The 21,993-nt window shown below is 47.1% G+C and overlaps 2 protein-coding genes and 1 pseudogene across 2 annotated transcripts; 1 reads left to right on the forward strand and 2 right to left on the reverse strand.

Moving 5' to 3' along the window:
* Window positions 1-6,615: 6,615 nt before the first annotated feature.
* Window positions 6,616-14,418, forward strand: LOC146193555 (ionotropic receptor coreceptor Ir8a-like; annotated as a pseudogene).
* Window positions 14,419-14,869: 451 nt separating this feature from the next.
* LOC146193556 (uncharacterized) lies at window positions 14,870-17,442 on the reverse strand. The gene is made up of 2 exons (XM_084602800.1): window positions 16,762-17,442; window positions 14,870-16,252 (listed from the first exon to the last, which is right to left on the reverse strand). Exons 1-2 carry the CDS (start codon window positions 17,198-17,200, stop codon window positions 16,056-16,058), a joined length of 636 nt encoding a protein of 211 aa, XP_084458926.1. The 5' UTR covers window positions 17,201-17,442; the 3' UTR covers window positions 14,870-16,055.
* Window positions 17,443-17,689: 247 nt separating this feature from the next.
* Window positions 17,690-20,972, reverse strand: LOC146193557 (uncharacterized). Its single transcript, XM_084602801.1, has 3 exons — window positions 20,837-20,972; window positions 19,560-19,684; window positions 17,690-19,495 (listed from the first exon to the last, which is right to left on the reverse strand). Exons 2-3 carry the CDS (start codon window positions 19,571-19,573, stop codon window positions 18,994-18,996), a joined length of 516 nt encoding a protein of 171 aa, XP_084458927.1. The 5' UTR covers window positions 19,574-19,684; window positions 20,837-20,972; the 3' UTR covers window positions 17,690-18,993.
* Between the last annotated feature and the right edge of the window lie 1,021 nt (window positions 20,973-21,993).

Here is a 21,993-nt window from a genome sequence, read left to right on the forward strand (position 1 = left end):
CAATAGCTTCACCTTTAACATATGAGAACGAAGCATGCGGCACGCCGGATCAATAGTGGCGTCACTAATCAAGTGAAGGTAATGGCGAGCATTGTTGTGGAGTAGGAAATTATTCTGGCAATTGCATACCTGATGATAAGGTTGCTTTGTTGTCAGAGTAATCTGTAATAATTATCACACGAGTGAATTGAACTCTTTTAATCGACCCCGCCGGGGTGGCGCAGTGGTTACGGCGCTCGACTACTGTTCCCAAGGACGCGGGATCGAATCCCGGCCTCGGCGGCCGCTTTTCGATGGAGGCGAAAAGCAAGGTGCCCGTGTGCTGTGCGATGTCAGTGCACGTTAAAGAACCCCAGGTGGTCGAAATTTCCGGAGTCCTCCACTACGGCGTCTCTCATAGCCTAAGTCGCTTTGGGACGTTAAACCCCACAAACCAACCAACCATCTTTTAATCGCTTCCTGTCTTGCAGATACGATGGACACACAATAGCTAGGCCTTGAATTTTTTCACTTTAGATTTTCACACAGGCTAAAAATTTTTAAAAAGCAGTTACTTTTAACACAGCGTTGTTCCAATATAATGGGGAGCATTTATTCCACGTTTACCTGTTTTCTTTACCTGTTAGGTTGCTTCATATCACATGCACATTTTGTGGCAAAAATAAAAGCCGCTACTACTGAAGGTATGCGGTAATAAAACAACTCCTGCGAACTACAAACGAAGCACTAAACACAACTGAAATGAACGCGACAGCATTAGGCCCTATTATGTACAAAGTCAAGCACTGGCGGCATTCTCATTATCAGCAATGAGGGCGAAAATACCCGGGCTTGACTCTGACACGTGGTAGCTGGCAGGTGGCATGCCCGTGCGCTGAATGGCTGGCGGGTTGCGTGACGTCGGCAGACCATGTGACATGACAAGAGCGCTGCCATTTCGTACTTCTTTTTTGAGACTGCAATTCGGGACGTGAACCTTCCCCTCCGGAATCCTTGACGAGGAGCTATACACGCCAATCCTAAGCTAGTTTAAATCAGAGCTTTGTAGGTGCCTACGTGGTGTCGCCTTTCAGATATATACTGTTTAGCCTACAACAGTCCGCTAAGAAATTTGTGCGGTCTAATGCAGGCACATTTTAAAGAACCAGTGACTGAGTTAGTACGAAGGAATGTATACGCAAACGGGGATCCAGAAATCGCTTCACTGGTGGCAGCTAAAAATGATATCGCGTCATATCCTTGAAGGTCGCTGAGTTGAGCTCGAAAACATCGAGGAAGGCTGAAGATCAGTAGTCACCTGCGTTCTAACTGAACCAAACTTACTCTTTCTTTCTGATAACACTCGCTCGGTCGTGTACGTGTATACAAAGCTATAAGCGAAAGCCAGCGCCAACTGCCCAACAATGCGTCACACAAAGTAACTCTATAACCCCCTCCCCCCCCCCCCCCCCACTAAGGTGGGGAAGTGGTTAGGGCGCTCGGCTCCTGTGTCCAAGGATGTGGGTATGAATCCTAGCCGCGGCGGCCGCTTTTCGATAGAAGCGAAAGGCAAGGCACCCGTGTGCTGCGCTATGTCAATTCACGTTAAAGAATTACAGATGGTCGAAATTTCGGAGTCCTAAAATGCAGCGTCTCGCATGGCCTGAGTAGTACCAGGATGTTAAGCCTCGCAAACCAAACCAATTCTTTGCTCTCCTCCACTGGCTACTTGTCTCTATCGTTGTTTACGAGATGCGCGTGCTCCCCTCGGTGGTCGTCGCACTATGAATGCTCGTCGCGATAGTCAGCGGTAAGTTTGAATTCGGTGACAGAACATAGATATATAACAAGACAAACCTCCGCAGGTGACGAGTGTGGCAGCACATGCGAGTGGCTATGATGATTTGAAATAAATATCAGCGCCTCTTGCGCTGCAAAGGAACGAACTGATAAAGGCACATGTCGTGAACAAAAAGCACAAGGTCTTCAAGATCTTTTTAGCGCTACAAGCAAAATTGATAAGGCTGCATGCATACAAAGCAAAATTACTGATAAAAATGTTAAATTAATTTGCTGAAAGCCGCGAAATATAATTGAATTATTCCTCTCAGAAAGTAAAAGTATTTGCATTATATCAGAATTCCTTCTGCTGAGTAATGCAATTACTTTGAAACTACTTTCCTATTTTCAACCTTACAAAGACTATTCACACATGTCTACAAACCAAACAAATATCTCCAGACCTCAGTAACGCCCCGTATCATTCTTTCTTCACCCTGCTGAATTTCATCCCAGATGGCCGTTCACTGCCTGTTTCGTTCTGTACACGCTGCTAACAATATAACACATCGGCAGAAAGAACAAGAAAAGGTTGGTTGGTCGGTCGGTCTGGGTCGGTCTCGGTCGGTCGGTCGGTCGGTCGGTCGGTCGGTCGGTCGGTCGGTCGGTAGATAGGGTTGGTTGGTTTTCGAAATTTCGACCACCTGGGGTTCTTTAACGTGCACTGACATTGCACAGCACGGGGGCGCCTTGCTTTTCGCCTCCATGGAAAAGCGGCCGCCGAGGCCGGGATTCGAAAAAAGAAACATAGGCAAAGGCTGCTTACTTTCATTGCGCTCAAGGAAGTATCAAGCGGCAAACCCAGCGCCTTGCTCACCCTGAGCTGTCTTCACCATTTATAGCCTGCGAATCAAATTATTTTTTTCTTCCTTGTTTTTAGGAATCAACTTGAGCAGTTTCCGCTAAGTAATGTTCGCGTCATTGACATTTCCGCATGTCTCTACCCCTAGCTGCCCCAAACAGCGCTCTTCGCCCTGTGGCGACAAGTGTAACCAGGCATCACTGTGCCTTCGCCGATTTAACAGTGTGTCACTACGCGCTTCTAACTGCATCTCGTTTTGCCATCAGTTGTTCTGACCTGCGCTTGCCGAGCATTGTTTCGACTTTGGCACCACTCTACAATGTTGTGTACTGAAAGAGAAGTGGTGCACTTCAGCACAAGTCGTTTAGAAAGTAATGAATAACCTTTGCTGGCGGAAAACCTGCCCTAAATTAAATATTTACATGGAAATTACTACATTGGAGACGCAACTTGTTACATTACAAAAATACTGGGAAAAATAGTGAAGCTACCGTAATTTCATTATTGTACTTAATTACTCCTGATAACAGTGCCAATGCCTTCTTTGATTCCGGCATTATTCGAAAACAAAATCGTGGTCTACACGTGTCTGGCTGCATACCAGCTGTAGTAGGTAGCACGCGATAAATAAAGATTACTATGACCACGGCAATATGCAGACATGTCGCGAGGGTTTAGAGCACTGCCAAGCGCAACGCACCGTCATTTTACCCCTAAACGCCACAAGCGCACACCTCTCAACTAGCAGCAATGGAGACTCGGGCGGCACGAAATTGCCTTCGCCGCTCGGGAGGCGGCGTTGACCACTTCAATGAATCAGTCACTGAGAATTGCAGGTACCGCAGTTTTTTCTACGCCACACGAAGCTTATTGGCTAGTTTTAATCAATACTCGCTTGAACAGCTGACTCAGCAACTCGGCGCACCGGTGCATGCTCACGAGGCCTGCGAATGCACCACTCGTGTTGCATCAAAAAGCGCATTCCTTTTCGCACTGGGCGCTGTCTTGCTTTCGCGTGTCACGGGGCTAGGATCCCGTTGTTGTTGCATAGGCTTGTTAGGTGGTAGTGCTGCGTGTGTTAGCCAAGAGATGGGCTGTTGACTTCGTTGAAGTTCGCTCACGTTCTATCTACGGTTCGGTTTCGCGTTATCCGCCTGTTCTGGTGACGAGGTCACCGTGGAACGCCGGAAGCCATAGCTAAATAAACATTAATATCCTCGCGTCAATCTCACATTTGTTTTTCAGTTACCGCTTGTTTGCAACGTCAGGCTCGTAAACAACCAAACTCACGTGACTGGAATTACGGACATCTTGCTATCGTCTGTGAGAAAGAACTTGAACTGTTCGTAAGTACCTATCAACCGTACCTATCAGCCGGAAAGTTCCTTTAGCCACAACAAGCTAGACACCTGCTAAGAGAACCAAAAACTGTGTAATTTAACGGACAGAACAGTCTACGAGTCCAAAGCGAACGTAGGCGATATTTGTTTTTGTGTTGTTGGTATCGACAAGAGTTAGTCTTACGATGATGTTAAGGGATAAAGAATACTAAATGCAAAGGGGAAGGAAAAACAACGTGCCGCTTCGCATTTAGTATTCTTTATCCCTAAGCATCATAATGAGACTAACTCTTGTCGATACCAATAACGAAATACAGAAAAACGTATCGCCAACGTTCGCCTTGAACTCGTAGACTGGTCGCTCCTTTAAATTCTATAATAACGCACCCCTCAGTTCCCCCTAAGGTCCCCTTCAATACTCTGCTTAATAACTGTAAGAAATAAGCTCAGAAAGCTGGATGTCACAAATCCTACGCAACGACGACGTGACTCGAGCACGTTAACTTCGCTCCGGGAAATGACCTGGCATTTGGTTGCACACTTTTATTCTCCATGCTGGTAAACGTTTACGCGAGACGACAACTATAATAGCATGCGCATCAATTTCTGGTTCCGTGTGGCTCATGTGGTTCCGTGGCTCATGAGCAACAAAGAACACCACATATCAAGATGCCTATCGTCGTAAACAATTCGTGCAAACCCTGCAAGGAATTTATTGTGAAATAGAGCGCAATATATTTCGCTTCTCGACCAAAAACCTTTATCACGTACACTCAGCTGTCTAAAGGTCTCCTCCAGTGGCTACTAATCAATGTCGTAATGGCTCAAAATCAATTTGTTTATTGGCCGTTTATGACTATGACGTCCCTTAGGAGACATATATGAAATGTCTGAGGAAAGAGTAACAAGTTACCAGTGCATCCTTTTATATACATGTAATTTAGTTGTTGATTAGAATATATGTTTTTTTTGGTAGAGGAATTTGCGTGAGTCATAATGACTCTAGCTACTGGCCGCGTTCTGCGGCTCGGCTGCAGCCTCAAAATGGTAGGCGGTAAATGTACTGCAAATGTCGAAAAAAATATATTTCATGTTGTGAAGCGATGTCTATTGTAAAACAAGGCAGCATTTGTTACATGACTGCTGAAAAAACTAATACATGACAATAATCCGTAATCAGTATTCCGAACGACTAGTTTTGCTTTTAGTGCAATTTATTAAAAAATACAAACGATTGAGCTTCACAAGTAACCTATATAGCTTTTTCATTTTCCTTGCATTACCCTCAGTTTTAAACGTTGTGGAGGGCAGGACCCGCTAGGAGGCGTTGCATTCTACTTCCACGCGGTTGAAGAATAAACAGGCATACATGGTTTTACTGTACGGGTGGACAGACTGTTTGGTTGGTTGGTTTGTGGGGTTTAACGTCCCAAAGCGACTCAGGTTATGAGAGACGCCGTAGTAGAGGACTCCAGAAATTTCGACCACCTGGGTTTCTTTAACGTGCACTGACATCGCACAGCACACGGGCGCCTTGCTTTACGCCTCTATCGAAAAGTTGCCGCCGAAGCCTGGATTCGATCCCGCGTCCTGTTTGCGAATGGGCCACCCGTTAGCCATCCTAGTAACATAACAATGCTCATTTCATTGTGACCCTCACGTAAGTACTTGATTCCACCGCTATAGGCACACAGCTGGCGGCCAAGGCCGGAGAAAATTTGAAACCGCTAGCGTTATCAGGCGTCATACATCCTTTAAGGGCAAAGAAATCACGTGAGCGACGCTGACTTATGTTTCCTACTTGCAGATATTTGCAGCAACTCCACGCATTGCTTCCATATTTAACTGCGCATCGATAGCATATGAGTACAATTCAGTTTCTGGAGGACAACTATTATGACAAGAAAGCCGGAGTATATATATATATATATATATATATATATATATATATATATATATAGGATGCGAGAACATTTAACGTACTTGGCCGCTTAAAAAATTATAGAGCGAAGTGTACGCTTCATTTAAAGAAACATTTTATTGGACTCGGCATTTGGGCCAGACGCTGGCCTTCATTCGCACTCCTGATGAAGGCCAGCTTCTGGTCGAAACGTCGAGGCCAATACAATGTTTCTTTAAATGAAGCGTACACTTCGCTCTCTCTCTCTCTCTCTCTCTCTCTCTCTATATATATATATATATATATATATATATATATATATATATATATATATTTGCGAAAATACATTCTTGGCTGCGGTCCGGTCTTTTTACCCCGGTCGAACCGCCGACGAAGAATAAATGAAGTTAAATGAAGCGTTAATGATCTTCGCTATATATATATAGTAGCAACTTAATTCTCAGCTTGAGAAGTCGTATTTTTCGCTTTCATGCAGTTATGAAGGTCAGTGTAAGACGATAGTTGAGCTCACGTATTTCTTTTAACTCTTTTTAACCAGGAGTTGGTATAATTAAAGGAAAAAATTTAAAAAAAAAACGCAATAATCTGTCTTTGAATATTGAAGCCGGTAAATATTGCTGACTGTTCAGCTTGCGCTTCGGCGTCGGTGGGAAACAAGGTGTTCTGATTTTCGCGTCCTCTCACAGCTACAACTACCATCTGCCATCAGTTCTTACTTTCGGAAACGTGGCGCCGAACGGCACGTGGAGTGCGGGACTGATGGCCGACATCGCCAATAATGTGAGTCAGTTTTTTGTCATCCGTGTTCCTAATTTCTGATGCCCGAATGGCAATATGAATGGCGCGACTGGCCTTGGTATTTCTCTGAAAGCCGAAATATTACTTCATACCTGTTGACACAATTTTATAACATGACAATACCTCAAGGCTAAAGCAAAGGCAACAAATTACCCGATTACGGCAACTACTAGATTTGGCAAATGACAATGATGATGTCTGTTTCAAAACAATAATGCGGAAATGAGAACCATTGCGAATTGCGCGTTCAGCCCCTTAATATGAGATCGTTCTGTGTTTTGCTCCGGTTCTGACGTCTACACCGTTCGTTTTTCTTTTTTTTTTGGTATTTAATATTATTTATTGCTTCATGTTTAAATTTTTAGTCTCATACTTTTACTTTTCACTTTATTATTTTCAACACTTTGCAGTTCATTACATATATAGCACCTTTTCATTAATTAATTTCTCGGGTGAGAGTATCACGTGACTGGGACCACTATCAGGGCTCGCATTATGCGACCAAAGTCGATCTTCAGATTTCGTGCCTCGTGTGGTTTTAGCCTAAATAAACAAACCTCAGTGCACATGCTGACGTAGGTGTTTCTAGCAGCCTTGCGTCCCACCACACTGTTGTACAGCGCCCACTTTTGGTATTAGTCTGATGCGACGCTTAGTTAACTAACTACTGCGGCATTCCATTTGCATCCATAAAGTTAAGCACAGATGGACGAAAAGCTCTAAATTAGGTGGGAGAAAATGGTGAAGTTGATTGGATTTCGTGGCAGAGGATGTCCGACATGAAGCAATTCAAAATGAGCATCTAGAACGTTCAGAAAACGATATAGAGGAGCAACGTGACTATGAAAACAGATTTTCAGCGTATCCTACGTGCGTACTCGTGATAAATTGTTCCTAACCCCAGCTTCGCGTTCTTGACATCGTTCATCATCTCAAAGGTACTCTGAGGCGATTACAATAGCAACGACCTCGGCCCTTACCTTGAACTCTTATCTACTGACTATTGCCTTGAACTCTTTATCTCATAGAGTGCTTGGTTGGTTGGTTTGTGGGGTTTAACGTCCCAATGCGACTCAGACTATGAGAGACGCCGTAGTGGAGGACTCCGGAAATTTCCACCACCTGGGGTTCTTTAACGTGCACTGACATCGCACAGCACACGGGCACCTTGCTTTTCGCCTCCATCGGAAAGCGGCCGCCGAGGCCGGGATTCGATCCCGCGTCTTTGGGAACGGTAGTCGAGCGCCGTAATCACTGCGCCACCCCGGCGGGGCTCGTAGAGTGCACCCTGTGCTGAGGAAATAATTTTTTAAAATATAGCAGTGGCTATAAGGCGCCCGTTAGGAGCAACAGGGTGCACTCTATAATGCGCCCGGCATAGAGTGCACTCTGTTGCTCCTAACGGGCGCAATATAGCCACTGCTTTATTTTAAAATTTTAATTCCTCAGCACAGCCTTAGCCTATCTATCTTGGACAGCTGGCTGACCAATTATCTATTCTACTCAAGGTGAATATGTGCGATAAATATTCATCCCATTTCCTTCTCAGCGTTGCCTAGGACAGTTGGCGACACTGGTTGTTTACCTAATGCCCCCTAAGAAAACATATCACCCAATTCAACTTCTCTAGTGGCGCACACTTGACTGAACGGTAAGCTGAAGCAAACGGAACAGAATAAAGATATAGGTTGGTAGCTCCGAATCATGGATTACCATAACAATTGTTCAGGTCATCAATGTGAATTAATGCAGAACATAGCTTGCATGTCTTTCCACGAACTGTGGCCTCAAGAGCTGAGTATACAGGACCATTCATTTTCGTACATTTTGCTTCAGCATTATCACAGACGGCCGTGAAAGCAGGGCTCGTTTTAAAATAGTTGTCTTTTGTTGCCACAACGCCGCTCAATAACTTAGCATTCTGCCGTCTTGTCGTGCCTTCTGATTATTTGCTAACGTTTAATAAATCATTACTTTTTCACGCCAGAGCAACAACGTGCACCCGCGCTTCCCATATAAAATCCTGCTAAACTAATCGAGTGGTTTGTTGACTTCGAATTCTGTTTGTATAACTGACTCTGTGCAGATATAAGAGTATAACGTACGGAATCGCCGCAACTGCCTTCCGTTCCAGGTCGTCGATATGACGTTTCCAAGTGTCCCGAGAGGTGTTGATGAGGACGCTCTGGCAGACCCTACGCCGCCGATTTTCAATGCGGCGATCAATATCCTGGCAGGCAGAACCCACATTCAGGACACCAATGTTACTGGCTACTTGCTGACATTTGATATACAAGTAAGCAATTGTGCAAGGTTTGCAGCGGCCTACAAAAGGTCACGGACTCTTTCGTTATATACTTATTTTGAACTCATTCATAACAATTCTTGAAAACTCAATTAACTACTGTGCGACTCAATACAGCACCCTGACTCAAGTTTTCTGACTATTCCAACAGTGTCAGCATAAGTGATCGAGGCTTGGACACCCAGATTGGTTCAGCAAAGCACATCAGTTACCAAGATGAAGGCATTTTGTAGGTTAATGCTAAATTATTTGTTTGAAACTTGACTCCTTGATTCTCAGAAATATTGCGGCAATCTTACTCCTTTAAAAATGTCCACAAAAACGAAAGCGAAAGCACACATGTTTTTTTTTTGGCACTTATGTTGGAAACATTGAAATGATGTAAAACTCCAAGTATAACCCTTTGAAATGCATACCCTTTACCGTAAACAAATACGACGACCAACCAGGAACCCGTTAGGAAACTCAGCCTATTTTTCACAAAGGTGAAATTTTCACCAGCGGAGATCTGATGTTTTTTTTTTAATGCGGGCCTCAGAAGCTTGCCTAACTTCTGTAATCGAAGTCTATATATCACTGAAGCAGGCCGGCGAAGACTGCACCATGAGGCTATGAATTCACTTTAACTATGAGGGCACTTTACCGACTGAGAAAAGGAGAAGGAGAGGGACAAATATAACAAATGCAAATAGGGTGTGCGGAGAAGTGAAGAGATAACTAGATGGCGACCAGTGTGTTACCACACGAGTGGAATCTCGAATAAAAGAATGAAAAGAAAAGAAGTACAGGAATGTGAAATTAGTTTGAACCGTTTCGTTAACCTATAATACTAGGACACACAGGGCGCCCAGTAAAATTTCACAGCATTGAGTGAGCCCTTGTGCGTTTAAGAATTTGAGTAGTCCATTAACGGATATGTTGTCTAAGATATCCCAAGTGCCCGGAATCTTGGCTTCCGCTGCGGATCTAGTATTGAAACGGCAGAACGTGGAAGGCAGGTGACACCTATACGCAGAAATCGTGGATACTCAGGTCCTCAAGCACTTCACGGCCCTCTGCAGTTCTCTAAATCTGGAGTATTTGCAATTGTGATAGTAAAGATCTCGCTGTAGTTGCCTAAAAGCGCTTCAGAAGCAGGGAATATTTGATCTTTTTAGCCTTACAAAGAAGGTCCACTAAGCCTAACGGCGGAGTTTCTTGTTTTGGTGAGGCTTAGTAGAGTTTCATTAAATCTTCGTGGAACCTGCCTTCTTTCTTGAGAAAAAAGACGGTCGCCTTTTCTAAACTCTCTCCTGTTTCCTGCGCTGCTATTTCGCAGGTATGGGCATTGCTTCTGTTGTTCCTGGCTCTACTGAGCGCCGTCTTGGCTATTCTCGATGTGGCATCCAGCCGGATGCGTGGAGAAACGGCTGTAGCCGCTAAATGCTGGAACCAACACTTCTGGATGCTCTTCGAAAACATGTTTTTCGAAGGTGGGTGCCTTTGAAGAAATCTACTTTGCAAAGAGCTTAAAAAGAATTTAAAAAGCCAACAATAGCATCCTGACACCGGGGCTTGAGCTTTATTCATCTGGGCCCGCTTGCACAAAACAATCTTAAGACTGTCTTAGCTAAGTCCAGACTTAACTGCAGTCTAAAGAATAGGCCACTAGCATGGCCGCTTAAGACTGGAGTCAAGACTGGGCTTCAGTCCTGACTTGAATAAGTCGCTTGTATGATTACGACTCTAGTGCTGTCTTGGTTAAGACACAAGGACGCCAGGTGTCTAAGTAGAGAAATTAGGAAAATACAGGGATGCGCTGGCACTGTCTCTGCTGTAAGATGTACACATTCCGTCAATTTTGCGTTGTGTAAAATCCGTGCCATTGCTTTTTGCGGCTTAAGATTGTGTTACGAGGAAAAATGCCCCAAGTGGTTGCTGAGGCCGTTCTGAGAAGCCACTCTGGTGAACATGAACCCGAAGCGTTCGACGTTCGGAACACCAGCCGTCTTAAATAAGCTTGGTCTTTCTAAAGACACCATTTAAGTCTGGACTTAGCTCGGACTTTATCGTGCAAGCCGGCCCTGGTCTGAAAACTATTGTACAGCCATCATGATAGATCCAAAGACGCAGATGCACTATCTAGATCAGTTCGCCGATCCTCTGCCGGTTTTATAGGCTCCCCAGTGTATCCCGCCGTGGGGGTGCAGTGCTCAGGAAGCCCGCCTGATGTGCCCACAAGTGCGAGATCGAATGCCGCCCTCAGCGGCTGCTTTTTCATTACAGTGCAAAGCAAGACGCCTATGTGCCGAGTGGTGTCAGAGCACGTTAAAGAAGCACAGGTGGTTGAAATTTCCGGAGGCAGCCTCTAAGCCGTCTTTCATACTCTTAGTCTCTTTGGGACGTTATGCCCCACAAACTAAAGATTTTCATTCAATGAATTCAAAGGAGTCGTGCGCACTCCACACAGACATTGGCTTTCGGGTATACGAACCTTTCACGTTCAATCCCCCTTGACTGCCCCTGCAACACGTGCTGGTGTCCGTTGAGACCCCTGGTGACATAATTTTCTATAGCTGCAATCTCACAATAGGCCCTACTTGATTACTTGATGCCGAACGAATTGACGACGCATATTCTGTGGTAAATTACCCGCTTTCAAACACACTCTTATTGTTGCTTTCCTGCCTTTGAAATATTCTTATGGAAGCCTTGAACCTATACTGCGAGATGGAACGTCTAGTAATCTTTTTTACAGACGTAAGGGCCTCCGGTCAAAGTTAAATGCCAGGAATAAGACGATTATTCGAGCAAATTTTCTTCACATCAGAGATTTCCCAGATAACAGCCTTTATTTTGTCTGTTCAAAGGTGAATAATACGAGTATTAGAAGCATAGGTTACTCTTGTATCAAAATTTGAATATTATATTCCTTTGCGACAAACAACAGGGAGGACCTAGGCACCACCTGCGTTGGCTTTTCAATGGGCTCTGTATTCGTTCTTCTGCTGTACACTAGAGGTGAGGTCGTGGCGTGAAAGACAATAGGACGTTAGCTAGGACAAGTAGTCACAGTCAAAGATATTCTGCAATGAAGATAGTCAACACAATCTTGAACGAGAACATCTTCGGCAGAACTCCGCCTGGTTGGGTGCTTGAAACAAAACTTTGAGAAATTCTTATCACCGAAGGAACCGAGTTGGTCCCGAAACGTCGGATTCTAATAAACAATTTGGTTTGTGATAGGTTTTTCTCAAACATTTGTTTAAACACAATCTTACATTAATTTGTGCTGAAGCGAAGGTTCAGAAATTGAATGGAACCTGTAAAACCATTACTCACGCACAGTGCGTTGCTAAGCAGGTCCACACTCATCACAGCGGGAGCAGCCATTTCATGCCTTCACCATTTACGCAGGCTGAATCGGCTATGTGAGGTAGTGTGATCACTCCCGGATGTATGTCTTCAGTTCCAAGTGCTCCAAGGCACAGGTGAAAGTGTCAGGATCAAAAACACTGACTTCATAGAAAACCCACATCGGGCTAACATGTTTGCAGCATGTAGCACTACGAGGGTTTGAATTATCGCTCTAATTGTCTTTCTCCATTGCATATTTATTAGGGAACGAGGCGTAAAATATATTGAAACTAGCGGACGTCACACTTCATATCACAAATCGCTTTTGCAGCGTCTGTGGTAACGCCAAAGAGGACAGTGCTTCGAGTGGTAAGCGGCTCCTGGTGGTTAGCCATCGTGGTTCTCATGAAGGCCTTCACGGGACACATGCGCGCCTGCCTCCTGGTGAAAAACGAGCTCGAGAGAATCAATACGCTGCAGGACGTCGCTGCTAAACCTCACCTCAAGGTTACCTTCTCAAGAATACCGTAGTTACCCGGTACTTGGAGGTAAGAGTTTATCTAGTTCACAATACCGCGGATCCAAAATGTGAGAAAATACAGAGTGGATTGAAAAAACATCCCATTGAATTTTTAACAGCCAGACTGCACATAAAATTAAAGACAGAACAATTTTCACCAAGTACCGTGAGACGTTTCTCCCATTCAGTTATAAATTATTTGAACACACTTGCGCCAACACACCTTAAATTATAAATTACAATGCATGCAGATCTTGCTTATATTTTAGCTCTAGAAAACAATTTCTCTCGTGGTGAATAATACAAAGAATATAAATTTGATAGAAACCTGATTTTCATTCCAGGCGAAAAGCAAGACGCTTGTGTGTTGTGTGGTGTCAGTGCACGCTAAAGAACCCTAGGCGGTCGATATTAGCGGAGTTCTACAATACGGCGGCTCTCGTACCTTGATTTACTTTGCGACGATAAACGCCATTAAACAAACCAATTTCGTCCCATCACACAATTTCGAGACATTCGTAGCTTTAATGCTTATAAATGGATATAATTTCTATAATTTTGGCTTATCATATTGCAATTGTCAATATCGCCGTCAGTATCACTCAAAAGCGGCTTCTTTAGGGTCGCCAACGGTGCAGACGCTGCGGATTTTGAATTATTTCCGATCAAATCAGTCACGTAAATCTTCTAATTCTGGTATTGAAGGCGATAGACGATTGTATGCTACCTGCGTGTCAAACTCTAGAGCAAATATGTGAGCGTTTTAGTCAATACAAGCATTTTATAGTAATAAACCTTAGTGAAAAGTAGCGTTTATGCTTGAAAACTTCCACATGGTGGAAAAATGAATAGAATTGTTTTCCGCGTCACTTTTAAAGACGTCTAGGGCTCTGAAAAAGAAACTGTGTCTATCGTCAGGCACACAATCTCGCTATTAAGACAAAAAGACCTCATACGAGTTCTGTTTCTATATATAAAGTTTAAGGACACATATATTTGCATTACTTTGTGAGCATTTATATAATTGAGTTTGGTGATGGTGTCGGCGACGAAAAAGGCCAAGCCAGACGTGTACTCAATGGTAGCTGCCGTATAACAAATGGAAATCTTGCCGCCGCATGGCAGAATTGTCAAAGCACTGTAGTATGCGCCAGCTCTTTAATTCCTAGAAGAGACTACCCTTGATAAGGGCGTCCACGGTATTCAAGATGTTGCTCGTCTTTTCTTACCCCGAAATGGCGGTATCAACTTGGTGGCATAAGGCTAGCCCGTCTTAAATGTAGGTCACGTGCATTTCAGGTCAGGACGGCGCACGCGACTGAAGGCATTTTGACCGCGAGCATCAGAACAACTGTTTGTTCAAAGAGAGCGCGAAGCTTTTCTTTGAAGATATCCCAACTGAATTATTCTTCCTCCTCGGTGTGGTGCCATAGGATCGCTGCGCAGGGCTAATAGCAAATGGCGTTTTTCAGCAGCACGCTAAGTCCCCCTTTAATACTGCTGACACAGTACATGGATATCCATTTGTCGACGTTTTCACCTGAGGCGACGAAAATGGTGTCGGGGTCATGGGGATGAGCCCTGATCATAAATGTAGGGGCAGTGAGGTTGCGCCAGTCGCGTCATGGTGGCAGTTCTGGTGTAGCACATCTGTGAAGCACCGTAATGCAATATTCTGGGACACGGAGAGTGGCAAAGTCGGCACCTCCACCAAGATAGTAGGCAGCAGGAAGCGTCCACAGCAAGTAAAACACGTATGCACTCTCACAGCGCAATGGCCAAGTAGAGAGCACACAGGACGTCGAAGCAGAGACCGCTGCGAAAGGTTCAGGCCTCGAGTATGCATCAGACTGCCACACACACACTGCGTCTGCCGTTCGAGTCGAAGACGAAGTCAGGGAGCTGTCATGCTGTACCCGCTCCCGCTGCGAAATCTGTCTGGTTTTCTTTTTAATTCTCTCTCTCTCTCTCTATTATATATATATATATATATATATATATATATATATATATATATATATATATATATATATATTGAAGGCTCCGCCTTCTAGAATACGGGTCCGCGAACGATGGTCTCGCCCGACAAGTAAAAACCAAGTCTTTCTTAAAAACACCGGTTTATTCCGGATCAACAGAAAAGTATAAAATAGAAAAGAAACAGCATTGGTCAAAACTGCGCTGGAAACATGCCGTCGAAGTTCGCGACAATGGACAATGCAGAATAAAACGGAACATGGGTCAGGGCTTCACCGCGACAACACAAAACACACTGCGGCGCGGATAGGGCGAGTAATAGGGTCAAAACGTTGATCACGGTACAAAAACATTGCTACTCGCGTGGCAGCACTCACGCTAACACTCCTAAGGCTTCCTTGAAGGCGCCGCTTCCGTCTTCGCCTCGCAGGACTCCGCTCTGTCGTCCGTGTACATCCCGCCGGCTTGGGACGCTGCCACGCCGCCCTTCTCTGGCCGGCCGCCCGACGAAAAAAGCCTCGAGCCCTGCTTCCAACGCGCTTATCTACCCTCTGTCTCGCGCCGATAACATGCCGCCCCCGCTCCGGGCAGCTCGCTCATGCGTACTCGCGCTGCCCGGGCGGACACCAACACAGAAAAAAGCGCGCGTTGTTCGAAACGCTAAAAGGGGCTGTGGGGCCCCACACTCCCCCCCTCTCAAGACGGAACACCTCCCGACGTGTAAAACAACAATAACGCGGGATAAGGACGGAACTGGTACTGCTGCTGGCAGGGCGCATGCTTACAGGTATCCGCCGAGCGTGGGTAGCCGTAGTGCCTGGTAGGTCAAGCGGTTCTATGTGGCTAGTGGACGGCCGTGGTAAGCTCGGAGATCGGCCACGTTGACTGGTCCGGCTTCTCGACCACCCTGCACATAGCGAATAAAGTAAGAAAGCCGAGACGCGCGCTTTGTTATCGTGTAAGGGCCAGTCCATCGTGGAGCGAGAGAAGCAGCAAACCCTTTTGCTGCATCACTTAGTGGGTGCGTGCGGCGAAGGACTTTGTCGCCGACTGTGAATTCCAAAGGTCGCCTTCCCTTGTTGTACTGGTTACAGTGTTCCAGGCGGGCAAGGTCCAGGTTTCCCCTTGCCTCCTTCAGAGTCTCGGCCAAGCGGCTGGAAAGATCATGAGCAAATTTAGAATGGCTAAGACCTGGTAAATCAGAGCCATTCAGAGCATGCTCAATAGGGAACCTGAGCTCACGACCAAGGAGAATGGCCGCTGGCGTAAAACCTGTTGACCGGTTTACCGTGGTTCTTGTGGCGAAGGCCATCTCCTGGATACGAGCGTCCCAGTCCTTGTGCCGCTCCGTGAATGCCACCATCATAGTCTTGAAATTTCGATTCACTCGCTCTGTAATGTTTGCTTGAGGATGGTAGGGCGTAGTCTTTTTGTGCTGCACGCCAAGAACTTTGCAAGTGGCAGTGAATATCCTACCGGTGAAATACGTGGCATTATCAGTGATAAGCTGAGCTGGGAAACCAAAGCGAGTGAATGTTTCTAGTAGCTTATCCCAAATTATTTTCGAGTCTAGCCTACTCAGGGGATACAATTCTACCAATTTCGAGAAATGATTAGTAATTACTAACAAGTAGCGATTCCCTTTCACTGATCTGGGATAGGGACCCATTATGTCGCAAGCTACAATTTCCCATGGGTATCGGTTCTCTACAGGTTGCATGAGGCCCGGTGGTTTTCCTCCCCTTGGTTTGGCGGTCTGGCAGGTATGACAAGTGCGGACGAATGTCAGGACAGCCCTTCTCATGCGGGGCCATGTTGCAACGCGACACAATTTGTCATATGTTTTCTTGCCATCGCTGTGATCTGCGAGGCGTGTATCGTGGAAGTACTCTAGAAAATGCTTACGTAGGCCCTTAGGAACGACCACACGAAATGCGGACTCACCACTGTCGGTGTCCGCAGCAGGTATATACCGCAGGATCAAACCATCTTCTGCTTCCACGTAGCAGTCATAGCTTCCGTTAAGCGCCCGGCTCCCTGCAGGGCTGGCGCTGTTCAGGCTTTGGCGTATCTGGTTGCACTGGTCGTCTGAAAGCTGAGCGTCAAGGAGCTGTTGACGGGACACCAGTGTGCCCCAGGTGTCGGCAGGAGCTGTCACAGCATGGACCGCGGGTGCTCGCTCTCCCTCGCCCGGAAGTGGAGCTCGTGACAGGGCATCGGCCACTTTGTTGAAAGTGCCTCTTCTGTATTCTACCCTGTAATTATACTTTTGGAGAGCGAGTGACCAGCGGGCCAGACGGCCAGCTGGATTTTGCAACCTCGAAAGCCACGATAGGGCCTGGTGGTCGGTCTGAATAGTGAATTCTGCACCATCCAAATACATGTCAAATTTCTTGAGGGCAAACACAATCGCGTGACACTCTTTCTCTGTCACAGTATAGTTCCTTTCGGGTGCCGTCAGTGTATGACCAGCAAACGCCAATGGGCAAAGCTTTCCTTGATGTTCTTGAAGCAATACCGCCCCAATTCCGTACTCACTTGCATCCGTTTGTACCGTAAATGGCCGGTTAAGGTCTGGAAGCCGCAGGCGTGCAATATCCGCGATGGCTGCAGACAGTGAACCGAATGATCCCTGCTCGGCTTCTGTCCATGACCAGCGGGCACCCTTCCGGAGGAGCTGATGGAGGGATCACGCCAGGCCAGCGCAGTTCGGGATGAAGTAGCGGTAGAATCCCACCATGCCCAAGAAACGCTGGAGGCTCTTTATGTTGTTTGGTGGGGGGAGCTGCAGAATGGCTTGAAGCTTCTCTTCATCCGGGCGAACTCTGCCCTGTTCAACAATGAACCCAAGAAGATTGATTGTGCTTGTCACCAACTGAACCTTGCCGGGGTTAATGGTGATGCCCGCCTTCTGCATTCGTTGAAGGACATTCGTTAGATGACGAAGGTGCTCTTCTAAGCTTTCTGAGAACACTACTACGTCATCCATGTAGGCCATAGCGTAGTTAAATTTAGCGTCTCCGAGCACAATATCCATTACCCGTTGAAAAGTAGCAGGTGAATTGCACAACCCGAAAGGCAAGCGCACAAATTCGAACAGTCCCCGATGGCAAGTGAAAGCCGTTTTCTCAATCTCGCAGTGGTCAATCGGGATTTGCAGAAATCCCCTACTGCAGTCAAGAGTTGTAAAAAATTTTGCTGACCCAAGTGAGTACATGACAGAGTCAACAGACGGAAAAGGGTAAGAGTCTCGCACTGTCACAGCATTCAGACGTCGATAATCGACACACAACCGTGCTGTTCCATCCTTCTTAGGCGCGAGAACAACAGGAAACGCCCAGGGGCTTTTTGATGGTCTGACCGCGCCGGTAGCCACCATTTCGTCGAGGGCCCCATCCAGCAGCGCTCGCTTGTGGACACTCAAGGGCCTTGGATTGAATCTGATAGGACGAGCATCGCCGGTGTCAATCCTGTGGGTTAGTACGTTGGCCTTCCCCGGAGCCTCCGTGAACATTGCTGCAAAGGGCCTGAGCATTGTCTCGATTCTGCTTTTTTTCCGCTGGTGACCCCGTGAAGGAATTCTAAACGGTTAGAATACCACAGCCTGCGATATTGGCCGAATGGCCGTTCGTGGCAAGCAACTGTGACTGTGGCTCAGCGGCCTTAGTCTTGAACTGAAATGCTTCTGTACCGGTGCCATACCGGTAGGTTCCCTTACTGAGATCTATCACGATCCCTGCCTTCACTATGAAGTTACGGCCTAGTATGACTGGCCAGGATAGTCCGGGGAGGTGTAAGAAACGCTGTCTAATCTTTCGACCATTTATAGCAACTGTTAGGCGGGCTGCTGAGGTTACGGGTACTATGTGAGTCGACGCCATACGAAGGTTAGTGTTTACACTCCGCAACCGGACACATTTTGTCTCGCAGGAATTTTTCACCTGATCGCCGAAGACTGACACTGTAGACCCTGTGTCTAAAAGGGCTGGAAGCTCCAGTCCGGCCATTTTGACCAAGACCAGCAGGGTCTTGTCTGGTTGGCTTTCCTCAAAAGAAGTTGACGGGACTGCACTCACCGAGTGTTTGTAGGGCTTCTCGGGGTCTGCCTCATGCATAGCAGGTGGTGGCAATGGTACCTGTGTCGAAGACACCTGGGTCTGTGGCACCTGGTTCGATTCAGGCAGGAAAAGTAGCGACTGGATCAGCTCTCCCGGTGGTTGGCCACGTCTGTGCGGCCTGGCCGCTGGATGATGCGATGACCAAAACACCCTCCCCTGTGTTGTCCTGGATCTGCGAATCGGAGAACAAGTTGTGCCTGATGGCGACACCGTTGCACCCGGTGGTGACACCCACGTTGCACACGGCGGTGACACCCACGCTGCACTTGTAGGAGACGTCCGCGTTGCACCCGGTGGTGACACCCACGCTGCACCAGTAGGTGACGTCCACGTTACACCCGGTGGTGACACCCACGCTGCACCCGTAGGTGACGTCCACGTTGCACCCGATGGTGACACCCACGCTGCACCCGTAGGTGACGTCCAGGTTGCACCCGATGGTGACACCCACGCTGCACCCGTAGGTGAATGGTAGCCGGCAGCCGCTGTAGGAGATCTCCGGGATTTGCGCGCTCTGACGTGGGGTGTCCCAACTGCTGCCACACAAGGGGTACCAGCGCCTGCGTATGGCAAGAAGTCACGGGGCCCCGGCTGACCTGTCGCCCCATGAAATCGGCTCGTCACCTGAGTAGACGCATCAGGGCTTGTGACTCCGTGCAAGTCGCCAGCCCCCGTACGGCAGCCTGGCGTCTCCAGGCTGCGTGCTGCCGATGATCCAGGCCACGCACAGGACGGCTCAAGGCAAGTCTCTGCAGGGGGAGGTGGTTTGTACTGGAGCTCCGCCAGGAAAGATACCTCGATGCGGGATGCTTCTCTAGCCATGTCACCGAAGTCCGCGAACTGGCGACGCCGGAGATATGGCTGGTACCTTGGATGGCACCGATGTATAGCATTAGCCACCTTCTCTGGTTCCGGAACTGCAGGATCTGCCCGCTCATGCAGCTCTTGAAAACTGCGCAAAAACTCCAGCAAACCCTCGTTTTCGCCTTGCGTCCTGGTGCAAAGCTCGTCTTTCATACAGATGTCATAGTCAGGCGGCAAAAACTCTTCTCGAAAATGGTCTATGAAATCCTGCTTTGTTGTGAACGGCCGCTGTCTACGCCTCCAGGTTGCTGCGGAACCTACCAAAGCTACGGGAAGCACACGCGTGACCAGAGCGCTGTCCGAAATTGCCATTGCCATCTGATAATCGTCGATTTCATAAAGAAAATCGCAAACAGATTTCTTGTCGGCGTATCCTTCAAACCTTGGCACGGCCAAACTCAGCCGCAGCTGATTATCGCGATACAAGGGAGTGGGCGGTAACGAAACTGCCTCGCTTCCTACCATTTCTCTGAAATGTGCCTTTGATTCAAGTAGCTCGAACAGGAGGCCGAGAATTCCGCTACAAATGTCCGACGGTTCGCTTTTCCTGTCTTTTGATTGCTCATTCCCGGAACCCGCTTGTGTGGGAGGCCGAACTGTCTCTGTTAACTGGGCGCTTGCACCCGGTAAGTCCGACATCGCTACGCACGAAACGGCATGAACCTCAAATTGCTACACTCGCGGGGCAAGACAAAGCTCGAGCAGAAATCATGTTGGGCGCCAAATGGAGGCTCCGCCTTCTAGAATACGGGTCCGCGAGCGATGGTTCGCCCGACGAGTGAAAAACCAAGTCTTTCTTAAAAACACCGGTTCATTCCGGATCAACAGGAAAGCATAAAATAGAAAAGAAACAGCATTGGTCAAAACTTCGCTGGAAACATGTCATCGAAGTGCGCGACAATGGACTATGCGGAATAAAACGGAACATTGGTCAGGGCTTCACCGCGACAACACAAAACACACTGCGGCGCGGATAGGGCGAGTACAAAGCGTTGATTACGGTACAAAAGCATTGCTACTCGCGTGGCAGCACTCACGCTAACACTCCTAAGGCTTTCTTGTAGGCGCCGCTTCCGTCTTTGCCTCGCAGCACTCCGCTCCGTCGTCCGTGTACATCCCGCCGGCTTGGGACGCTGCCACGCCGCCCTTCTGTGGCTGGCCTCCCGGCGAAAAAGCCCCGAGCCCTGCTTCCGACGCGCTTATCTACCCTGTCTCGCGCCGATAACATGCCGCCCCCGCTCCGGGCAGCTCGCTCATGCGTACTCGCGCTGCCCGGGCGGACATCAACACAAACAGAAAAAAGCGCGCGCGGTTCGAAACGCAAAAAGGGGCTATGGGGCCCCACAAAGTGTATATCAGTACACATGTTTGAGCGTACCGTTTTACTTGCTAAAATTTAGCGTGCTCCTAGCTATCGCGGCCGCAGTTTCAAAAACAACTAAAGCATCTGTCTCGTGTACACATAGGTCTTCTCTGCAACAGGTAGTTTGCAGAGTGCAGTTTAGGCTGCCATTCAAGATTCCTCTCGATATAGGACGTTTTAAAGATATGAAGGCATAATTAAAGACAATCTTTGATTTCGAGCAGCTGTCAAAGATGAAAACGTCTTTTGAGTCTCTGTGGCATGTCTACGAATTGTCGACGGTCTATGAACGTGAATTTTTGAACTTACACAGGGCACATGCTATGTATTGTTCCCAGTTTTAAAACGCATCATATGCAATCTACTGGACGCTTTGAGCACAGACGCCGAAATAATTTAACATTAGAGTTTGCCTGAATTTTGCGGAATCAGCGACAAAATGCAGTCGCCTGCAACAGAAAGTTTCGTCGCGGCGCTTACCATTTGTTTTGAATATTTTGTGAATTTGGTCACAGCAAAAGCAACCTAACTATAAGCTCACTGTAAATAATTAACTGATTTCTCCGTTACTGGAGCCATGTACAAGAGCCCTGTAGGGAGGAGGTACCCCACTCCGGCGCTCCTGAAGACAGAAGGTCGAGTACAGGTCTATAAAGGAACGTTTCTCCAGTCAATAACAATCGTTTCAAGTGCGCGAACGTCATCCATGCATCGAAATGAAGCGTAGCGAAAACTGCAATGCCCATAATTATGGTGCTGCCAAAGGCGGTCGCGATTCATAAATGTTACACTAATTTGAAGACATAGCGCAAAAAAGACGGGGACAACTAA

Source organism: Amblyomma maculatum, chromosome 4, assembly GCF_055883805.1.
Source record: "Amblyomma maculatum isolate TAMU_Amacu chromosome 4, ASM5588380v1, whole genome shotgun sequence".
Classification (NCBI taxonomy): domain Eukaryota; kingdom Metazoa; phylum Arthropoda; class Arachnida; order Ixodida; family Ixodidae; genus Amblyomma; species Amblyomma maculatum.